At 37.3% G+C, this 20873-nt stretch overlaps 1 protein-coding gene across 1 annotated transcript in view; it reads right to left on the bottom strand.

The window, feature by feature from the left end:
- Positions 1-8422: 8422 nt before the first annotated feature.
- LOC149802790 (neuronal acetylcholine receptor subunit alpha-6-like) overlaps positions 8423-20873 on the bottom strand; it is a 49555-nt gene continuing 37104 nt past the window's right edge. Inside the window, exons 3-7 of the mRNA XM_089952223.1 lie at positions 18716-18855; positions 17875-17919; positions 14931-15031; positions 13486-14042; positions 8423-12854 (exon numbers count right to left, since the gene is read on the bottom strand). Of these exons, the coding sequence (XP_089808349.1) occupies positions 12340-12854; positions 13486-14042; positions 14931-15031; positions 17875-17919; positions 18716-18855 (1358 nt within the window). The 3' untranslated portion in view covers positions 8423-12339. The remainder of the gene's footprint in view (positions 12855-13485; positions 14043-14930; positions 15032-17874; positions 17920-18715; positions 18856-20873) is intronic.

The following is a 20873-nucleotide window of genomic DNA, read 5'->3' as shown; positions in this document are numbered from 1 at the left end:
CTACAACTATTTATTATTAAACCTTTCAAGCATTATTTTTTACATAAATGTAAATGAATGCATGGATACATATTAGGAAGATAGCTTACTCAAAAACATCTTTAAATCTTTTGCACTAAATGTGAGGCTTTTCTCTCCTTTTTAGTTTCTACTGTTTAGTGGTACCATGGTGGCAATGTAATTAATAAGCCCCGTAATTAACTCTTTCGTATATCGTCATCTGCCACATTAATAGAGAATGGAAGTATTGCAGTAGTGTCAATATGCTGGTTTCGTCCATTTTTTCCCTTTTCGGCTCTGATGCACCACACAGCCTCTTTCCCCTATGACGTGGCAAGCGTGGTGCATACTATGTGCAATAAATAGCTATTAGCATTAGCAATTCACGAAAGTGACTATTCTTGGGGAATAAAGGGTTATAACATATATCAGAAGGGAAAAAGGAGGGAACAAACAGGCTAGATTGACAATACTCATAATATGTACAACCTATTGATGATTAGCACGCTTTTGAGACTGTGTACTGTATCAGCATACATCAGCGGCAGACAACCACTACTGAATAAATACTCTAGTCCCTGTTTTATTACCAACCTTGCTGATAATCCTGACACTTTTGAAACCCCAGTTTGGCCTTCACATTATATATTATTTCTTCTGATATATGTTTCCCTTCTTCTTCTCAATGACGCTGTTTCAAAGTATGTTATACAATTTTTAAAGAAAAGTGATGAGTCTGCTGTAAAAATTGCAATCTTGACGAGTCATTTATCCATATCTTTTATTTCATGTCCTATTTCATTGGATCACATTTTTATTAAATATATATCATCCCTCATATTTGGTAGAGTTTCTTGTTCCAGGGTGTTAATACTACGAATTGTAAGCAGTAGATCTTTATGACTGATCAGATTTTTGTATACCTCATGGCAAGATTTGAGAGCATTCCATATCTGATATAATCTTGTTGAGTTTATGCCCTATCGTTCGTGGTCTTCTTTTGCAGGAGGAGAACCATGCAGGAGCTGTATTTACTTAATAATTTGTGGTGGAAAGTCTAGTTTTGTTTTGACATTTATATATCTTTATTCGTTTTCTGCGGTCTGTGGTACTCAGGGTAGAAAGAGGCATTTTCTTTGTCAGCCAACATTCTTGCATGGGGAAATGAATTTTAAGTTTCCATGATAATTGTCATGAACGTAGTAAGTTGATGTTTACCAAACAATTTTTCCAACATTAAATGATCACCTCGTTGTTTACATTCCCTACTGTCAAACGTTTGAAACTGGTTGAATTCTTCCCAATCTTTATGGAAAATGAAGCAAATATTCTGCTACATACAGAACACAAAATGCTGAGTTAAATTCAGTCTTACATTTTAGATAGTGACATTCATTACAAATTTTACCCCCAAGGTTTATGTTTGTCCTTGATGGAAGCTGGAACAGCAACGATTTTTGCATTAATATACCTTCTATTCTTGACATTTCACTTCTTCAACATATGGTTCAGTAGAACATTTCTTAAGGCTTATGATAACAGCACCCGTGCAACACTTTGGTAGTATTATTGCATTTATAAAAAATGTTAGGTAAATTATAAACGGAAGGAGTTAGAGATAATTAATTATTAATATCTATACCTATATATACTCTTTACTCTTATGACGATCGTCCACTTATCATACTTTTATCGAAAGCTGAAGCATGTAACCTGCGAATGGGGAGCAGATTGGTTGGATTACTCTAAATAGTGCACACGTGGCTTTAGCATATACGTGATTCTGAACTATTGCTTTAGATATTTATATGCAGTACAGAATCCAACCAGAATCAGTCTAGTGGGATCCGGAACTATTTCAGCAAGCGCTGCAACCGATGAAATGATGCGTGGATACGTGATGGAATTAAGGTTAACGTGTATACACCACATGATATTAAGTGATGACTGGATGGTTGTAATCTGGAGAGTTAAAGCCAAATGCGAGATGTTTCTTGAGGTATTATAAGTAGAAAATGAATAAAATGTGGTCCTCCTGGCTTTTGAGTCTTTGATTAAAAACCAGCCAACCACTGATCAGAATGTCAGCCGTCCATTGATAAAAAAAAATCAAAAGTTGAGATAAAAATAAAAGACCTTTTTAAAATTACTCCTGCAAAAATACTTGAGTAAGTATTTTAGCTTTGTTAATGGTCTTGTTTTAATATTATTGCATTGTTCATACTGTCTCAAATCAAAGTGTAACGAATATTCACTATCCCTTGCTCACGTATAAGCAGGACCTGTAAGCAACATCAGAAATGTAATCAGCAACTGATTAAATCACGACAAACTTCAGATGTTGAAGAATATAAACACTAATGATCTACTGCGTACGAAAGACACAATGAGAGCAACTAGAAGATGGTTGATCTTAGGACCTGGAGGAAAATATTGCTTTATGTTAAATGTTTGAGCTCCAAATAAACATACAAGTCAGATTAATATTGTGTTTTCCAATTTTCATATTTAAGTGTAGAAATTGCAACTTTATGATCAAACATAATTAAAACCGGTGCAATGTTTAGCATATAGAAATTGGAGCCAGGGCTTGTGAAATATGAGTCAATGCTTTCCATTTTGTTCTTCAAAGTCACCTACTCTGGGTCTGCGTCTGTTTTGTTTCTTTAATCATTATATGACGAATAGCATGCATGAACAATAAGGAATCATTGCCATTCTGCATACATTTTGAATGAACAATGAATATAATTTGTACCGTTCAAATAAAGTATTTTTCTTAATAACTGTCCCATTTACATACCACCCTCATCTTCTCTTATTAGCGATTCAGATACCTTGAAGTGGGTCTGTACACTCACCTTTTGGAAAAGGCAAGAATACAAAAGGTGGACAAAGTAATTTGTTTCTGATGTTACCGACAAAGTGAAAACAGACAATGGGCCATGCATTAATTGCAATTAAGGCAAAATAATTGCATATCATGAGAGATATAAAGGTCAGAATAAACGCCATAATGGCCGAAGGCAAATTGTAAGTCGACAAGTGAATACCAACTTTAGAAAAGGCAAAAGATGCCAGACCAAAGGAATATGTGCGCGTAAGAATCGTAAACATGTTGTTCTTGTAGGGTGTGTATATGTCAGTGATTTTGAGTTTTAATGTAGCTTTAACAATTGTTCAGTCATATCGCTACGATGTCTGCAGTGTGGCAGTTTAAAGTGATGTCTAGCACTGGGGCATCATGTCGCAGACATGTAGCATGATGTCCTACCCAGTCACATTCTGACACCAAGTCTAACAGTCCTAACACTAACCGCTTAATGCTGAACGCCTAGCGAGGCAGCTATTAGTACCATTTTTACAAGTATTTGGTATAACTCGGCCGAGGCGAACGCTGTAACCAATAGGCCACATGAGCGGTCCTTGTAGGGGAATAATAAACCTCTGTCTTGCGAAGAAAATATCTTTGAGAAAAATAATTAATAATCACTTAAGACATTATATGGCTGCCTTTTTAGAGAACGCTTAGATACAAGTAACACTATAAGCATTATACATACATTTGTGTTTATTTCTTTTTTTTTTCTATAATCAGAGGAAGAAAGTGTTAGCGTATGCTAATAGACATTTCATTGTGTCTGAAAAACGAACTATGTGATTCACTGAATATGAACTTTTCTGAGTCGATAATTCATAATATAGGCTTATCAAATGATAGGAAACATGTGATAACATAATTTTGTTAAAAGGACTTTAATGCAAGACTATGCTGAGGAACACAAGAACTCAGAATTCATTACTAATCTATAGTGGCTTGAACTGTTTGTGTAATTTATTAGCAATGGGATGAATGAGGTACTTTGACAGGCAATTAATTGTTTCAGCAGCAACTTCACATTCGGTTTATCTTGCACATACCTTAACGTTAGTAGTATATGTAAATGGGGATTCTGGGCCACTTTTATCAATACGTGATAAAAAGGGATGGTCCATAAAAGTTCCAATACTGAAGTGTGGGGGTTCTGAGCCATTCCAATAAAACGGGATTCTTGCTCACTGTTTTCTTGAAGCAAAATGGGGATTTCACAGGCTACCTTTACATGATAAAAGATTGGCCTGGAGAGATCTATACTGCGGGGGGTTTCGAGCCTCTTTTTTCTCCTTAGCTCTTTGTATGTGTTAGAGATATGTTTGTAATACAGTGAAGATTTCTCTTCCATGTTATCCCTGGCGTGTGGATCAATTGGGTTTATGTATTAAGGCGATTTGTCCTGTGCCAGAATTAAGTAAAGATGAATATCAGGAACGGTTGAGGCTTGCGAAGGAGTTGATAGCGTATGCGAATAAGGATCTGAGTTATGTGCCTGAGATGATTTACTGTGACGATAGTGAAGAAGAGGAGAACCATGAGTCGGTGAAGCATAGACACAGTCCGCAGCATCCGGTGCACTGGTAGAATCAGAAAAACTATATCAGGGATAAACTTAATCGTCTTCATCTGTCAAAGTTTCAGCGAGATGAATTTTATTTCTTTTTGAATAAGGTGACTCAAGTTCATTGGTACGTCATGCGAAACGCATACCATTTGAGTATGTGTTTAAGTGCATCTTTGAGAAGAAGGGTCTTCAAGAGCATGCGCGATATGTGAGACGGTCTCCGGAAAGAGTTTGGGTGAGGAGTACGCATAATAGGCGTTCTATCTTCCAGATACGTCGTAAGAATCCAAGAGTTGCATCATTCAGGAGATCCAAACCACGTGACGAGCGATTTTTGACCTCGGGTAGAGATGACATTTTCGATTCTGTATACGTCCTGGTTTGTTTTCTGTAATTCCTGCTCGTAAAAAGACCCTTGGATAGGTTCTCCTGATGAATCTTTAAACGTGTAGGTGACTGGAATGGTTTTTTGAATGATATCAATGGCGAAGACTTCTTCGTCCAGTTTGGGTATATCCTTTCTCGAACCTGGTTTTCGGTCTGTGGATTCTGACGTTATCACCTACCTTGAATTTGGATCTAAAGGTTATGCCTCTGTGACCTGTTGTTTTTTATGTGTGTAAGAAGCTTCTGTGGGTGTCATGCGAATGCTTCGATACCACGTTTGATCGTACTGTACAAGGAGGTATGGTAAGAAATCTAAGTATCGGTGATTGTTATCGCTAGTGAATCTCTTCCACATGCGATTTTTGAGAGTTCGGTTAAGCCCCTGGATGATAAAGGCCTTGAGGGGACGTTGTTTGCTGTACAGGTCAATGTCGTTTTTTTAGGCCAGTCCGAGAAGGTGGTGTTATGAAATTCACTTGCAATATCTACCCAGAGATTGTTAAGTTTACGTGTTCCTTTAAGGTTACCCAGTGCCTTTACAATATGCTTTCATTTTTTGTGGAGAAGAACCACTCAGGTGTTTTTACTGAACAGATCGATTCCCGTCATTAAATAGTGGAAGTGATCTTTATGCGCGCTGTAATCTCTCATGTTTACGAGCTCTGCCGACTATATATCATCAGCGGCGACAACTATGACTGCGTCGTGGAAAATGCTTGTGTGCTAGTTTATGCAGTTCTTCTGCCAAAAATGTAATGGCTGGAATGTCACCCAATTTATGTTTAGTACCAATAATGCTACGCACGAGAGCTCGGTCGACACGTTCTCTGCAATTTTTAGGCTTGATTTCTGTTAAGTACCTCAGCATGACTCGATCCCGCTTTATTATCCGGATGATCTCGGTAACATATATTGTGTCGCATCGCGATGTAATCGACGCAGTTGTAGTGTTCCTGGCCTAATAGTGGCTGATCGTATTCATCTAGTTGTTGTTCTAAGGGAATCCATGGTCCGATGTACTTATGTCCTGGCAGCGTCCATCCTCCCTGAGGTCTGGGAAGTTTCACGATCATTGTATGAACATCCACTGCTCCTCAGAGAATTTTGTCGTTGTCCGCAGCCCTTACAGTCTCCCACTCACATACTTCTTTCAACTCGATGGTCCTCGATGCCCGTGTTGAGTTCTCAGTTTCTGCAATGGTGCATGTTTTATACAGGGCATTATATTTTAGTATCCAACTCATGTTGCTTGATGAAATATTCTTGTTTTGGAATCACGCACAGCACAAATCAATTTGATCATGAAGCGATGATTTTTGGCGACCACCAGGATGTGGTTTTCACTCTCAGTTTTGGTTTTGCACTTTAGACACCACTAGGCCATGCTGAGTTATTAGGGTGCATATTATTTTTAGGAATAACACTGTTTTGACTGGAGAGTGCCCTTCATACCTGCGTTGGATATACTCGATGCAATAATAGCCACACGTGATATCGTGGACGTCTTGAAGTTGTAAAGCGTTGTTCACAAATCCTTTAATGGGCTGTCGAAGATAATGTACGACACCATCGGAAGGAGGTAATTTAAACAAAGCGAAATACTTGATATCGTTTAAATGTGGATTTTTGACGACGTCCAGCGTAATGAATCGGTCTGCTGTCACCATTGCGTAGCAGAGGTAATCGCTTTCCGCAGTAGCAATCAATCATATTTCGATGTCGGCTGGAGAATCTTTGAGAGTTTGGAATGTTTGAGACGTCGATGTGAAAGATGGGATATAAGTTAGCTAAATAGTCCAGTGAAATCTGCGTGATTGTATCTATGTCTTGGTACTTTTGCATTACTTCGATCAGTATCATGTACGCCCGAGCATAATGTCCTGTACCTGCAGTTTCATTCGGGTTCTCGCCCTGGATATTGTCTAGAGATGATGCGGATGAGATAGCGAGACAGACTGAGATGGTTAAAGACGTTCTGTCTCTGCTTTGCATAAATACCCATTATTCCATGAAAAGCGTTACCACATGATTAGAATGTAAGGTGCAGAAGGAAAACTGCTTTAATTTCCCGGCATATGTTAATCATCAAAAGCATATTAGAGTTATCCCCTCCTTTTTTGGGCATAGTAACGAATATCCCTTCTGCAGTGAATACATTTTTGTCACCTACGCGATGCTCTCTCTACAATAATTCCAGCAAAAACACTAATTTAGACCCAGAGAGGCCAATAATCTCTACCATAAAACCCACTACAAAATGCATCATAGACTGCTCGAACAAGCTCTCCAACACGGTCTCGTTCTTAACGAAGTTCACCGACACTCAAGTTTAAACAATCCCAGTGGACGAAACCCTATATCGACTTCAACACGACACAACAAGCCAGAGCCACAACCACCTTCGACAATGAATTCTTTAAACTCATGAATAATAGCATTTTCGGGGAAAAAAATTGGAACACATTCGACATCGCAAGAAAACCGAAATTGTCAATGACGTTCGACAATGAGATAAGCTCGTCTCTTTTCTTCACACAAAAATCTTCGACGAAGAACTCGTCGAATCGAATCTACAAAAAAACAATCTCAAGCTGGACAAACCCATCTGCATCGAGGCAGCTGTCTCGAATTTTCCAAAACGCCCATGCTCGAGTCTCATTACGACTTCATCAAATACACCTACGGAGACAAAGCTTCCCTACTCATGACCGATACCTACTCGCTTGTCTATGAAATTCACACATCGGGACGTCTACGCAGATCTCTATCAACACAAACATCTCTTCGATCTAGGTTACTATCCACAATACAGTCCCTTCCATTGTAAAGACATTAACAAAAGTACTCGGAAAATTCAAAGACGTAACTCAAGTCATACCAATCCAGGAAAATCTCGGACTTCGAGCTAATACGTAACACCATTATAAAAAACGCCAAAGAAGCAAAAACAATCCGTCGCTGCCATAATAGACACATTAAACACATGCACTACACGGACACATGCTTTTTCTTACCGCATGAGAACTTTCCGATCACAGCAGAACCAAATATCAAACATACTCAGTCACAAAAGAGGACTATGCTCCTTTGATTATAAACCTTACTCCACCGATTTCATTCACACACTCGCTAATGGACACAATGGCACTTGAGACTAAACCTAAGACAGCCAAGGGAGAAAAGAAAGGTCCGAAATCCCCCGTAGTATAGATTTCTTCAGGTCACTCTTTCTTTTTTACTTCAAGAAAAAAGGAAGAAGAACCCCATTTTTCTGACTGGCTCAGAACACCCACACCTCAGTAATATAAAACAAGTGGGGGCTTTTCTTGGTCATCCCTTTTATTACGTAGTGAAACTTTAGACCCATAACCACCATATTTCTATATTACTAACATTTCATGTATGTCAGCAACATACCAACCCTGGCTCTTATCTAAACAATAGTATAAGTTTTACACCACCAATCAATTAAAATTACAGCACAGAGAGAGAGAGAGAGAGAGAGAGAGAGAGAGAGTCTGTAATTAAATTTTAAAATAGAAAATTGTGTTGGTTTATTTTTACATATATAAATAAAAAATATGCAAGATATAATGTTATATATGATCAGCTTTTAATGTTTTGAAATACAGTATGCATTTATTCGAGCTAAATTAATATTTGCAGGACGATGGTGTGAGGTGGAATGGATAATGTTTCCAATCATAATATATTTGTTTCGATTACCGAAATATATTTTTGTTATCAAACTAAATTAATGGATAATGTATAATAACAATGGATATAATAAGTTTTCCATTTTCTCAACATTACAGAGCTGGAATATTTCCAAAGCTGATTGGGGGTCGATTTTTTTATTTCATTTTCAGACCCCTACCACACCCCACACTCTTAGTAGTCTAAAATTAAATTGTCAGTCCCTCAACGTTTCATTAGCGATCCTCAATGTATCTTTGCAAACAAAGTGCGTTTTCAATGAATAATATTATTTGGTGGAGGATTTATCATGGTCTCATTATTGCACATTCATATTGTTTTCCACCATAAACCCTAAGATATTAGCCAAGAAGCTGTCCAAAACAGTGAAATAAATATAAACTGTCCGCAAAATTATCGCCTCTTTTCAAATCAACAGTTTTTTCATCAACAAAAGAATTTGCGAATTTGCAAAAACGCAAAGCATGAAACATTTCTTATAATGCCTTAAACAAAACAAAAGTAAAGTGTTTACACGTGTGTACGAGTAAATAAAAAATGACGTTTGGACTATATTTTGAAATTATTTCATATGTACTGTAATTTGGGGTAAATCGTCTTCGATTGTGCATTATAAGTCACGTCTCTTTGGCGTACTCCCAAACAAAAGAACAATCCGGGTGAATAAAGCATAAATGCATGTTACTATGGATTATTCACTGTCACACATCATTGATCCTAAAAGCTAAGTAGTAAATTTATGATTGTTATACTTGACTCTTCTCAAGATTCTGAAGCAGTTAAGTTAATAACCACCAAAGTTGCAGCCCAGTAGGTTACACCTGTTAAGCTGGTGAAGGTAGTTTTAAAATTATATCTGATGTTGGAAAAGTTATGCAATTGTTATATGATTTGCCCAATTTGGTCCGAAAGTTGATATATGCTTGAGATGTGACTTATGCTTGAATTCATAAGATTGATGTGACCAACTGGAAATTTTTTTATCTACAAATTTAAGGAATTCATAACTTATTAAATTGTCTTAGAATTCGGAAATACAACTTCTGATGCAGCTTAAATTGTTTCGAAAATAATCATAAACTGTATGTGATGACTAGTTTTCAATAGGAATCCGATCTTCCCACCCATGCAACAGAGGCATCTACCTATTTTCCTAACCTTCCTTTTCCCAATCTCAGTATGATTATCTCAGACCTGTTGTCTCTGTCATGATGTTCAAGGGTTAGGAACTACTTTTAAAACGAAACCCTTGCTGTATCATTGCACTAGTGATAGCAAAACGCCATATTTTCAGGACGAAAAATATAAATTTCCAAGAAAGTCATGAATTAGAAATTTCCTCAGTCACTACGATAGCTTAAGTGGTTAAAGCGTCCGCCTCGGATGCTCAGGTTGTAGGTCATACCAACTGAGTCATACCAAAGACTTCTAAAAAAATGATACTAACAGCTGCTTGTCTAGACATGGTGTTAGAATAATACCTAATGCATTCTGTTTTGTATCTGCTAATTATATTGCAAAAGTGCAGGGTTGTTTTGATTAAGTGGGAAAAAATTGAATGAGTAAAATAATCTCGGTGTTTGTACCAAGAAAAAGAAATCTCTGTTCGCGGGTTTCGATTTTATGTATCCCCCCCCCCCCCCTCGGCAGAGCCCCGCAGAGAGGAAAACAATGCAACCCTTTGACTACGTTTCCTTGTCTCGGTCCAAACCCCAAAATAAATTATATTAGTCCATGGTGCAGTCTTGCTTTGGTAGAGCATATAATCAGACATGGCATTATTTCACAAGAAAACTTTGAATTGGAAAGTTTCTGAAACAAAACTGATTTGGCTATTTTCTTCAACATTATGTTTCGTATTCGCCGCCAAATACATGTATGATATGCCAAAATTGATTATTTTCAGCACGTCATTCGCGGCGATTTTGCAGCGTTAATATAATCAGGTACTACTTCCAGGATGCTGTCTGTCATTGTCTTTTCCGCTTTGTCTAACAGTCTTACGCACTTATTGGAAATTCAATTTTATGTAAGGCACAACAGTAAAAATTTTAAAAAATATGTTAAACAAGGTTTAAAATGTTGCTTTTTTAAAAAACAATGTATGTGCGTAGTGCGTATTTGGACGTTTATGAAGATCAATGTAATTTGAAGTTTTCTTCTTTCTATTACTCAACTTGAAACGGGTGCTAAAATTATAATGAGGACAGATAAGCAAGATGTTTTTATCTGCTTTGTAACCGCTCCGGTGGCCTAGTGGTTAGAGCGTCCGCCTCGGATGTGGGAGGGAGGTCGTGGGTTCGATCCCCGGCCGAATCATACCAGAGACTTACAAAAATGGTACTAACCGCTGCCTCACTTGACGTTCAGCATTAAGAGGTTAGTGTTAGAACTTGTCAGCCTGGTGTCGGTATATGTGACTGGGTGGGACATCATGCTACATGTCTGCGGCATGATCCCCAGTGCTAGACATCACTATAAACTGCCACATTGAACACATCGTAGCGATATGACAGAAAAACTGTTAGAGCTACGTTAAAAATCAAAATTACATCTCACGGTGTCTGCTTTGTATGAATACCCATTATTCCTTGAAAAGCGTTTAAACTGCTTTAATTTCCGGGCATGTGTTAATTTTCAAAAGCATAATAGAGTTATCCCTTCCTTTTTTGAGCTTAGCTACTTTCTTACTATTAACTTACACGAGGTCTCTGCATGGTTATAGCCGTTACTTTGCTTATTGCGTTTTTAGCCCTTGTTGCAACCGCAGCCTTTCCTTCAATTATATACAGTCGTCAAAAGTTACGAATCCTAAACTGGCCAATTCGGCGTCGACAGTCCAAGAACGATGCCAACACCAATTATTTACTCACAAATATCTCATATAGTTTTCCAATGACTATTTCTTCCAACACGTCATTTAAACTTTCTCTAACAGACGACATTTATCCAATCTACTCATTTAATCTTTAAAAACCATGTCAAATCTTCAAATAGAAATGAAGTAAGAGCCCCGAACCCCAACAACCCCCACAAACAAAGACTATGACTCAGTGCCGGAATACTTTGAGACTGTTTGAAATGATCTTATATTGGTAACATTCCGTTGATGGGCGAAGTTTTATGATCAGGACAAAAAAAAAAATTGTAGCCAATTGCCCTTCTTTCAAAATTAGTGTAGGGTCTTTTTTTAAAACCATTACATATATTTAATGTGACTTTTTTAAGCCTGTGTAAAATCGGCTAGGGTCGTCAATTAGAAACGGACTGTCGGCCGACCCGAAACACATTTTTGTGCCCCATCATCATCATCATCATCACAAAGTAACATCATAAAATGAAATGAGCTCCTTGATGATTAAACCACCAAACAGAAAGATCTAAGTACTACATATAAATACATAACCACGGGATATAAAGGAAAAGAACTTGAGCACCGACTATTGAGAAACATGCGCCAACTATACTTAAGAAAGCATCACATAAATTAAGAAACCAACCGCATATAATAGCAACCCTAATGCATATGATGACAAAACCACATCATACTGTATACAAACTACCAGACACCTACACGAAATCACCGCATATAATGTTAAAACTAAACAATATAATGACGAGACGACAGCATATAATGTCAAAAACTACCGCATATGATACGCCAACTACAACATATATTGATTACAGCGTTGCATATCATGACAAGTGTACGACATACAATAAGGGTGAACAGTATAAGACAGACATGGCGTTCCATAGGCGATTGCTTGACGACATTGTCATCAGTTCATAGCTATCATTGAGTTATCAACACAAAAAATGCTATATTCGAGCAAACCACAATAATGAGGAACAACCAAAAGCACACAAAATCAAAGTTTTCCGATACTTCTCTCCAGGAAATTGTAGAATGATTTTCACTGTCACAATCGATGCAAATATCAATTGTTTTTATATTATGTGCCTTTTTAGCACGTGTTATAGCAGCAGCGCTCGGACTTTTCTTTGACATTGGTAATACATGAGGAAATGTGTTTTTCCAGGTTGGATGATATTGTACACTCCATCTTCGCTGCCAACTTCGATTAATATTCATCTTCTTTGAATACGATTTTGCGTCAGAGTCATCAGCAAATGAATAAAAAAGCTCTTTTCTTGAACATTTCGGTATGATCTTTGACGCCTTCCTGCGACAAAAGAGGCGTTTAATCCATGTGGGCACTGGCTCCCGTCTGTGGTACAGGTGAACGCTGAAGGCGGTCAAGGAAGTCCCCAATGCACAGATCAACATAATGCCCAACAAATATATAGCTATGAAAGAAAAAAAAAAAAGAACATTATTTGTATTAATGAAAAAGATCAAGACAGAATGATAGATTCTAATATGATATTTGCTAATATAAATTAAAGAAAATTTTAGAACCAGCCTTGTATCTGCGTGACGACTCATCATGAAATAACTCATTTAAAAGAAACATTTTCGACATCAACTACAAAGTATAGCATAGTAAAAGACTTTACTTTGATAATGAAAATGATCTATTTTCAAGGATCCTGTTGTACAATTTTTTCGGCCATTTTAGTCACGCTGAAACTTGTAACTTACTTAAAAAAAAACAATGTCGTTTTATCTATCTTAGCGAAGCTATATATTAACGTAGACCTTAATTGCTTGTTTTTAATTAGCGTTGCGTTGCGTACAAACTTGAGTTACGCAAAGGTAATAAGGAGTACTGAGTAGTGAAAGATAATAAATGTAAATGCACCATCATACATGTATCTTGCGAGAAGTCGTGGACTTCTATGTAAGACAAGGCAGAAAATGAACAAGTAATAATAGTATCCAGAAAACAGTTGAGATTTGTCAACTCATTAATTGGTCATCAAAGAATAATGTTTCATAGCTTGCCCTTAATGTTACATATACCATTATCTATGTTACCTATGTAAGGCATGTTGATGGACGCCGTAGGCAGCAGCGAACTGAGCAACGTCAGTAATACAGTGTACGAAAGCATGATTGTGAGGCTGTAACTAACTCGCTCTCCTGTTTCTACAGGCAGAACAAATGTCCACACCACCAGTACTGACATCGCCACGGACGGTAGGATAAAGTTCACCAAGTAAAATTCGTTCAGTCTTTTAAATTTGAAAAAGAACGTCAGCGTAGGAGCTCTCTGGCCACTACAGCAATATTCTATGGATGTGTTGCGGGTTCCGTAATCTACGAGTTCCCATTCTCCGTTTTCTGTGTAGGTCACGATATCAAGACCTGTTGCATTATCTGGTGTCTGCTGAATACCAAAAGAAGGATAAATTGTTTCTATTGGCCATCCGATGATTTCAATCCCACAGACCTGTTCGTCGAAAGGAAAGAGAGACGGATTCACGTCACATCTGCATTCAGTGAAAGCAGGTATCTCTAAGAACATGTTACCATTTGGCAAAATTAATGGAGCCATGTTGAATTCGTGCCAGATCCACTGAGTTCCTGCCAAACTGAAATATTAAAATACACAGACAGACGAAGAACAGAATGTAAAGGTTAACAACACATAAAACGCATCTTCTCTGTTAATTGGTTTTCATTTTCTATTTGATACAGTTCGTAATAAACTCGGGGTATAAGCAACTCGGGGTATATTTTGTTATTTGCGGATAGCTTTTCCGTTTCACTTCTATATTAGCAGATCTAAGGAGTAAACATCGTGACATTGTGGTGTCAAGTCAAAGCAGCTTGCGACAACTTTAAGATGGACAATATTGTAATCAAGTCGCTATGGTGTCGGGCATCACGTCATAGGTTAAAAGGACAACAAATGTTTGCCATGCATCTATAGCGGCATGGGTCTCATATAAAATAAAATATATATTGTCTTCTCCTACCGACATACTTTTAATCTCCTGACCGAACGCCTAGTTTCCAGGGTAAGTAAAATAAGAAAATAAACAGGCTGTGCCAAATAATTATATCATACATATAGACTAAAATAGCCTTTGTAAGTGTTATAAGACGGACTGGTTGTACTCCAATGACTGAATCCCAAAGGGCCCCTGTGAAAGGTTTGAAAACAATATCATATTTAGGTACCCTATCTTTGTACGGTATAAATGCTATAATTTACCTCTCCACGAAAAAGATTTGAAATCAGGATACAATTTCATGACTCTCAAACGTTTGTTACACCGAACTGCTAAGTAACAGGCTGCTATGTATGTATATACTTCATTTCGTTTTGACTATTGTAAATCATCTATTGCCATACTTGATAGATTACCATGTGAACATTTGATAGTTTTAAATTTATTTATTTAATATTGTGAGAATTAGGAACGTAAAGTTACACATAACACTATGACAACTACTGGCAAATCGTAAATGCTTACGAGTTGACGATAATGAAGACCGGTCTCCAAACCTTCGTCATCCGTGTCATCTGTACCGGGTATTGAGAGACATTCCACAAAAGTCTCGGATCATTCCAGGTCTATATAGTAATAAACATAAAAAAGAAATTACTTTTCAAGGAATAAACTTTACATTTTGTATGTAGGAAGACAATTATATTATGCCCTTTGCAAGGAAGCAGCCATTTGAGTGTTGTTATCACACCACAAGGTACCTCTGCTTTTCAATTCATTGTAATAGCTCTACTGTCATTGTGCAGAAGACGTTATGGAATAGTATTTTGTGTTCGTCATCAATCATTCGTTCATTGTCCGTCATTCACCCATTATTTGATCCCTTATCATCAGTTATCGCTACACCTCAAAAACTACTTGGATGATTGTCACGAATCTATCCAGGAGCAATCACCACTTATTCAAATTGGTACTAAATGAAAATGCTGACTCTCATACATGTAATATCGTCGTCACAGCATCCACCTTCAAAATCTTGTTATTGTTACTCCGAATGCATGATTATATCAATATGGAGTTTTCACCAAAAGATTTCATATGATTAATAATATTTAGTTTTACATGAAAATAGTGCCAATCTCATGTACAGTATGACCGCCACCAAGCCCATCTTGAAAATTTTGTTATTGATACTCTGTCTTGAACAAATGTTAAAAATAGCATGGAGCTTTGACCAGAAAACATTTTACGATGTCTCGTAAATCGTAAAGGAAGTTGATACTGCTTGAAGGTCCAAAATAGCTGCTACTGTTTCCGTCTTAAAATATTTCAAAACGGTGATGAGGGCATCCATGCTAGATGTGGGACTGATGGAACCAAACTCAATTACAGGCCGTCATGAAGGTGAAGGAAAGATTCATTAGGGACTTCCTCTTTGCAAATACCTGCTCCCTCAAAGCCAGCTCAGAAGAAGACATGCAAACCAGCATGGACAGGTTAGCAGAGGCATAAAAAGAAGACAGAATTCATTTATCAACCTGCCCCTTTAAAGCCATATTACGAACAGACCATCACAGAAAAAGGTCAGTAACTCCAGGTTGTTGACAGCTTGACGTATCTAGGCAGCAGTCAACATTGACACCGAGTTCAACAACAAACTTGCCGAAGCCAGCTCAGACTTCGCTAAACTCCTTTGGAATATTTGGGACCCCAAAGAAATCAGTCTTATCAACAATCTAAAGTGTATCGTGCTACAGTGCTACTCACCCTCACGTATGGCAGCGAAACGTGCACTGTATGTAGCAGAAATTCCAGACAACGTAGTCAATTCATATCTGAGCTATATCTGCAGGATTGTATTGATAATTTGAGCGAAACGTGCACTGTCTATTGCATAGATTAAAGACAACGTAGTAAATTCATATCTGAGCTATATCTGTAGGATTATATTGATAATTTGGCAAGAATTCCTGACATCAATGTTCTCGTGAAGGCCGGCATCCCATCTGTCTTCACCTTGCTACACAGGGCCCAAGTTAGATGGACAAGACACATCGTTCGCATACCTGAGGAAAGGATTCCAAAACAGCTGATCTATGGCGAACTGCTGGAGGAAAAAAAGAAATGTTTCATGGACTCGTTGAAAGTATCTTTGACAAGCCTGCATATCAACAGTGCCTCATGGGAGATCCTTGCGTAAGGACAGAGCTCCCAACAACTTTCCTTCTATACCAACCCTTGTGTGCTCCACATGCCGGAGACACTTCCGTACCCGGATTGACCTTTCTAGTTATCCCTGGACGCACCACTTTACAGCAGAGAATTGAAGCTGCAGTATCGTCGCCATTTTTCTGAACTGATGAACCTAATAACATGTTTTTACGCTGAGTCTTCTTATGGTGTGAGGTTGGTTTTAAATTGACGGGACTCAGGCATCCAGTATGCAACCACAGCAGTGATCTTGTAACTCTTTATATCACTATTCATAAAAAACGAGTAAGAGGTCTTCATTGAAATCTTCTTATGATGATTAATTGGTCATAAATGAAAATGGAACCAATTTTACCTCCAATACGACCGCCAATACCGCATCCTCGAAACTCTTATAATCGCTACTTTTTATATATGGCTGATCATGTTGACATTGTCCTAAAACAGAAGTCATCTCGTGACGCCCACGTGTTCCCAAATGGAAATGGTATACAATAGATAGATATCTAATATGGCCACCATGGCAGCCATCTTGTCAATGATATTATTGTTACTCCTTCAAATGGAAAGTAATATAATCATGAGTTTACTCTAAAGTACTTCTTATGCCTTGTTCGTCGAAGTTTTCACAAATAGACTTTAGTATGCCTAGTTGGTCCTAAATGGATATGCTGCCAATTGTACAGTCAGTATGACTGACATGATGACTGCCTAGAAAATCAAAACAATAGTTTCTAACTGGCTAAATGGATTGATGACGTCAAAGTAAAATCTTGAATAGATAGCTATCTATCTATTGTCAAGTTGTGGCACAGTTTGCCTAATATAATATATCTTACTTTCATTGTGAAGAACCAGCTGCCTGAATGAGTAAACACAGCACACTGATATTAAAAGTAGTGTACATAGCACATTATTTATGCATACTGTTCATTTATCACATAGTAGGAAAATACTCATACAAACACACCGTCGACTTTGAAGATGATCATTTGGTATATTGTTTCGAGTCTAAACGCATTTTGTCGACATTGAATTGCTTTGTAACTGCTTCCAAAGTTTTGAACAAAATCTCAGTTGTATCAAGTCACATAAGATTGTAGTGCATTTAGGATTTGTTGTGCTTTCTGCAGGTGTTACATTAATAAATGGGAAAAAGTACATGTATGAAATAAGTTCCCACTATCATTTTAAAAGAAGAGTAACTGCTTGATTCCATTTAAAATGTATAATTTTACAGAGTAAAATATTTACTTACAAACACAAATACTCCTCCAAATACCATTTTCTCTTTCGCTGTATCCTGTAATAATAAAGAGAATAGTAATATGCATTCAGGAAGGAGAAATTCAATACTACTAAGCTAATACCCTCATAACTTTACACAGAGATAAGCTACAACAAAACGAATAACATTTGAAAGGGATAAATTATATTCCAACACCGTTTCTTTGCGAAAATATTAATCCCACAAGACGTGTCCATATAATGCAATTATTGTACACATCGACTTTCACCTTATGAACAATTCTAAACATGAGACAGAACATCAGAAAGTTAAAGTGCTGCCAAACATGTGTTGAGTTTATCTACGTCGTGAATATAAAAGGGACAGAGTGGACCATTCGATTGATATCGAGTCGTCGTGAGATATTCGAGTTATCGAAGGTTTACTTCATTTTCATATAGCCTCAACCCTTAACATACATCTTCTCTCGAATTTGTTGACATAGCACAAAAATGCAATACCAATCTACAAAACTGAGTTAAAGAAGAAGAATATATGTCAATAGCGTTAGCTATAAATCATTAATGAGCAAAGTCAAAGAACTGAGAGTTGAATATATTTAATAGCAGTACTAAAAATGTGTGTGTTTTGTATGTGTGCATGAGCGAGAGAGAGAGAGAGAGAAAGAAAGAGACACCAGCGTTTATCTTCACCACCCCTTATACTGTAATATTTTTCTTTATATTTTACTACACTTATTGTTTTCTTTGATACCATGTATTGTTGCAATGCCTTACATAGCTGCGTATGTCTTTTTGCTTGTATTTCTTTACGTGATAGACACAAAGACAGACAGACAAGACGGTGTTACCAGCTCCACCAGAGTTCGAAAGGATAGTCTAACAGACACAGCTATCGGTCGGGATGGTGGGATATCTATGTCATAGTCTTGCAGGAGGAAACGCCACAGCTTTTTCTCTTCCACGTACGTAGCATTTAGACCAGCATATACTGAAACGTAAAAATCCATGCTCAGCTAAAGTTTAGTTCCACTGTGTTAACAAACAACAGTACGTATAATCTCTGAGTATGAGATTTAGCAGAACAGCTGCACAATCCTATTCATACAGATACCGTTTAAACATTAGTTGCAAACGTTTTGAGCTAAAACCAGGGAGGAAAAGGGAATCTTACCGGGTAAGCAGCCTAAGAACACTGAACTCATGCGACTAAAACAGAAAAGTTCACTATGGGACACCTTCAGGCAGATAAAATCATTATTTGTTTTGAGCTTATATTTTTCAAAACCTAAATTGTTCATGTGGTTCACTATTTATACACTGACTCATACTACTTTTGTAATTCTTATTGGGATAACTATTAATGTTGCAGTTATTATTTTCACCACGCAGAGATGAATTATACGGATGTAATCTACAGTTAAAAAAAGAAATGACTATCCTGTTGGTGGTCATCACCAACCAGATTAGCTGCTTAGTGCAGGAGATCAAACCTATGAAGTCCGACACTTAGACATGCCAAGCAACACATGCAATTTTGTAAATTTATTGCTCTAATGTGTTGTATAGTACTTGTCGTCTTTGTTCCTGTTTTGTTACTGCCTTCGACAATTACTCAGTGAGTCAGGTTTTGAGCACACATGCATACATACACGTATGTGTGTGTTCCTGCTAGAAAATAATTTATGTGCGTCTTGCCTCATCCCTCAACCCGCCTGCCCTTATTTCTCTAAGGTGTGCTCCTCTGTCCCTTTCAGTGCGTCAATCTCCCTTCTTGAACTGCACATTTGGCATTTGTATATACACGATGTCATTTTCCACTTGCCTCGTTGGTTAAATTGGTTGTTCTAATTGTTTAAATTCACTTGGGAATTTGACTGCAAATCACATTCGACTTGGATTAACGGCAGGTGTATGTCCTGCCTGTAATAGTATGAACATGGGCTATCTGACTCCTGCCTCCCTTGTCTGTTCCATGTCATAATAGTCAGTTTGCAGTTAGGCCTGGGGCTTCGACATATATCATATTACCGAAACATATATTTTAGTTCATCTTAACAAACGAGGGAGCTTAGTATCCGGTTTTATCATGTAAACACTTAGTAGCCAGTTACATCATGTAAACACTTAGTAGCCAGTTACATCATGTAAACACTTAGTAGCCAGTTACATCATGTAAACACTTAGTAGCCAGTTACATCATGTAAACACCCCTCTAACAGAATCTTTAGTTTTTATTAAACTATATAGTTTTTAAAAGGGACCTATATAAATCGTTTCATAGTGTCAGAGTTTGCAAACAGTTTAACACTAAAGTGAATGATAAAAATGGAATAGATTCCAGTAGCAAGTCAGTATTAGAAGATAATGCTGCTGAAAACTTGAGACGTTGTTTACAACAATATAAATTGTATATAAGTGCGGTTGAAAAAGACCAGAAAAATGAAAAAAACATTTCTAGCATTAGCTGGAGCAGCGGAACTGTCAATAGATTTTCCTTTGAAGAGAATCAGGAAGACAAAATAGGGCATAAATAAATTTGATGAATAGTGTTCCGTTAGGAAACGTGAGACATAAGAGATTTTTTTTAAACGGGAGATTAAAAAAGATCTGGAGAAAGCTTTGATCAATTTCTGATAGATTTAAGAATCCTAGCAAAAGATTGTGGATTTTATAACCTGAAAGATGGTTTAATACGTGACAGAATCAATGAAGGGATAACTGATTATCATTATATATACAAGATGGATTCTGTAAATCCATACGATGATGATGTTGCTGAATGTACCGACTGGGTGTTAATTCAGGTCACGACGATTCACAATTTGTTTTCCACTTGTCAGCGAATGTATGTGTGAAAACGGATTTACCATACAATTATTTATGCTCAAATATAATCCAGACCAGAGTAAAATGGAAATCAGCAGATGGGATCACCCTGATGTCCAACTATTAACTTGGCACTTTCTTGGAATCATCGCATAGCACGCAAAATCTCTCAGTCGCTGA

Source organism: Sinohyriopsis cumingii, chromosome 3, assembly GCF_028554795.1.
Source record: "Sinohyriopsis cumingii isolate HCF-2022 chromosome 3, ASM2855479v2, whole genome shotgun sequence".
NCBI lineage: Eukaryota > Metazoa > Mollusca > Bivalvia > Unionida > Unionidae > Sinohyriopsis > Sinohyriopsis cumingii.
Note: the sequence above shows the minus strand (reverse complement) of the source record. Positions and strands in the feature narration are given on the sequence as shown.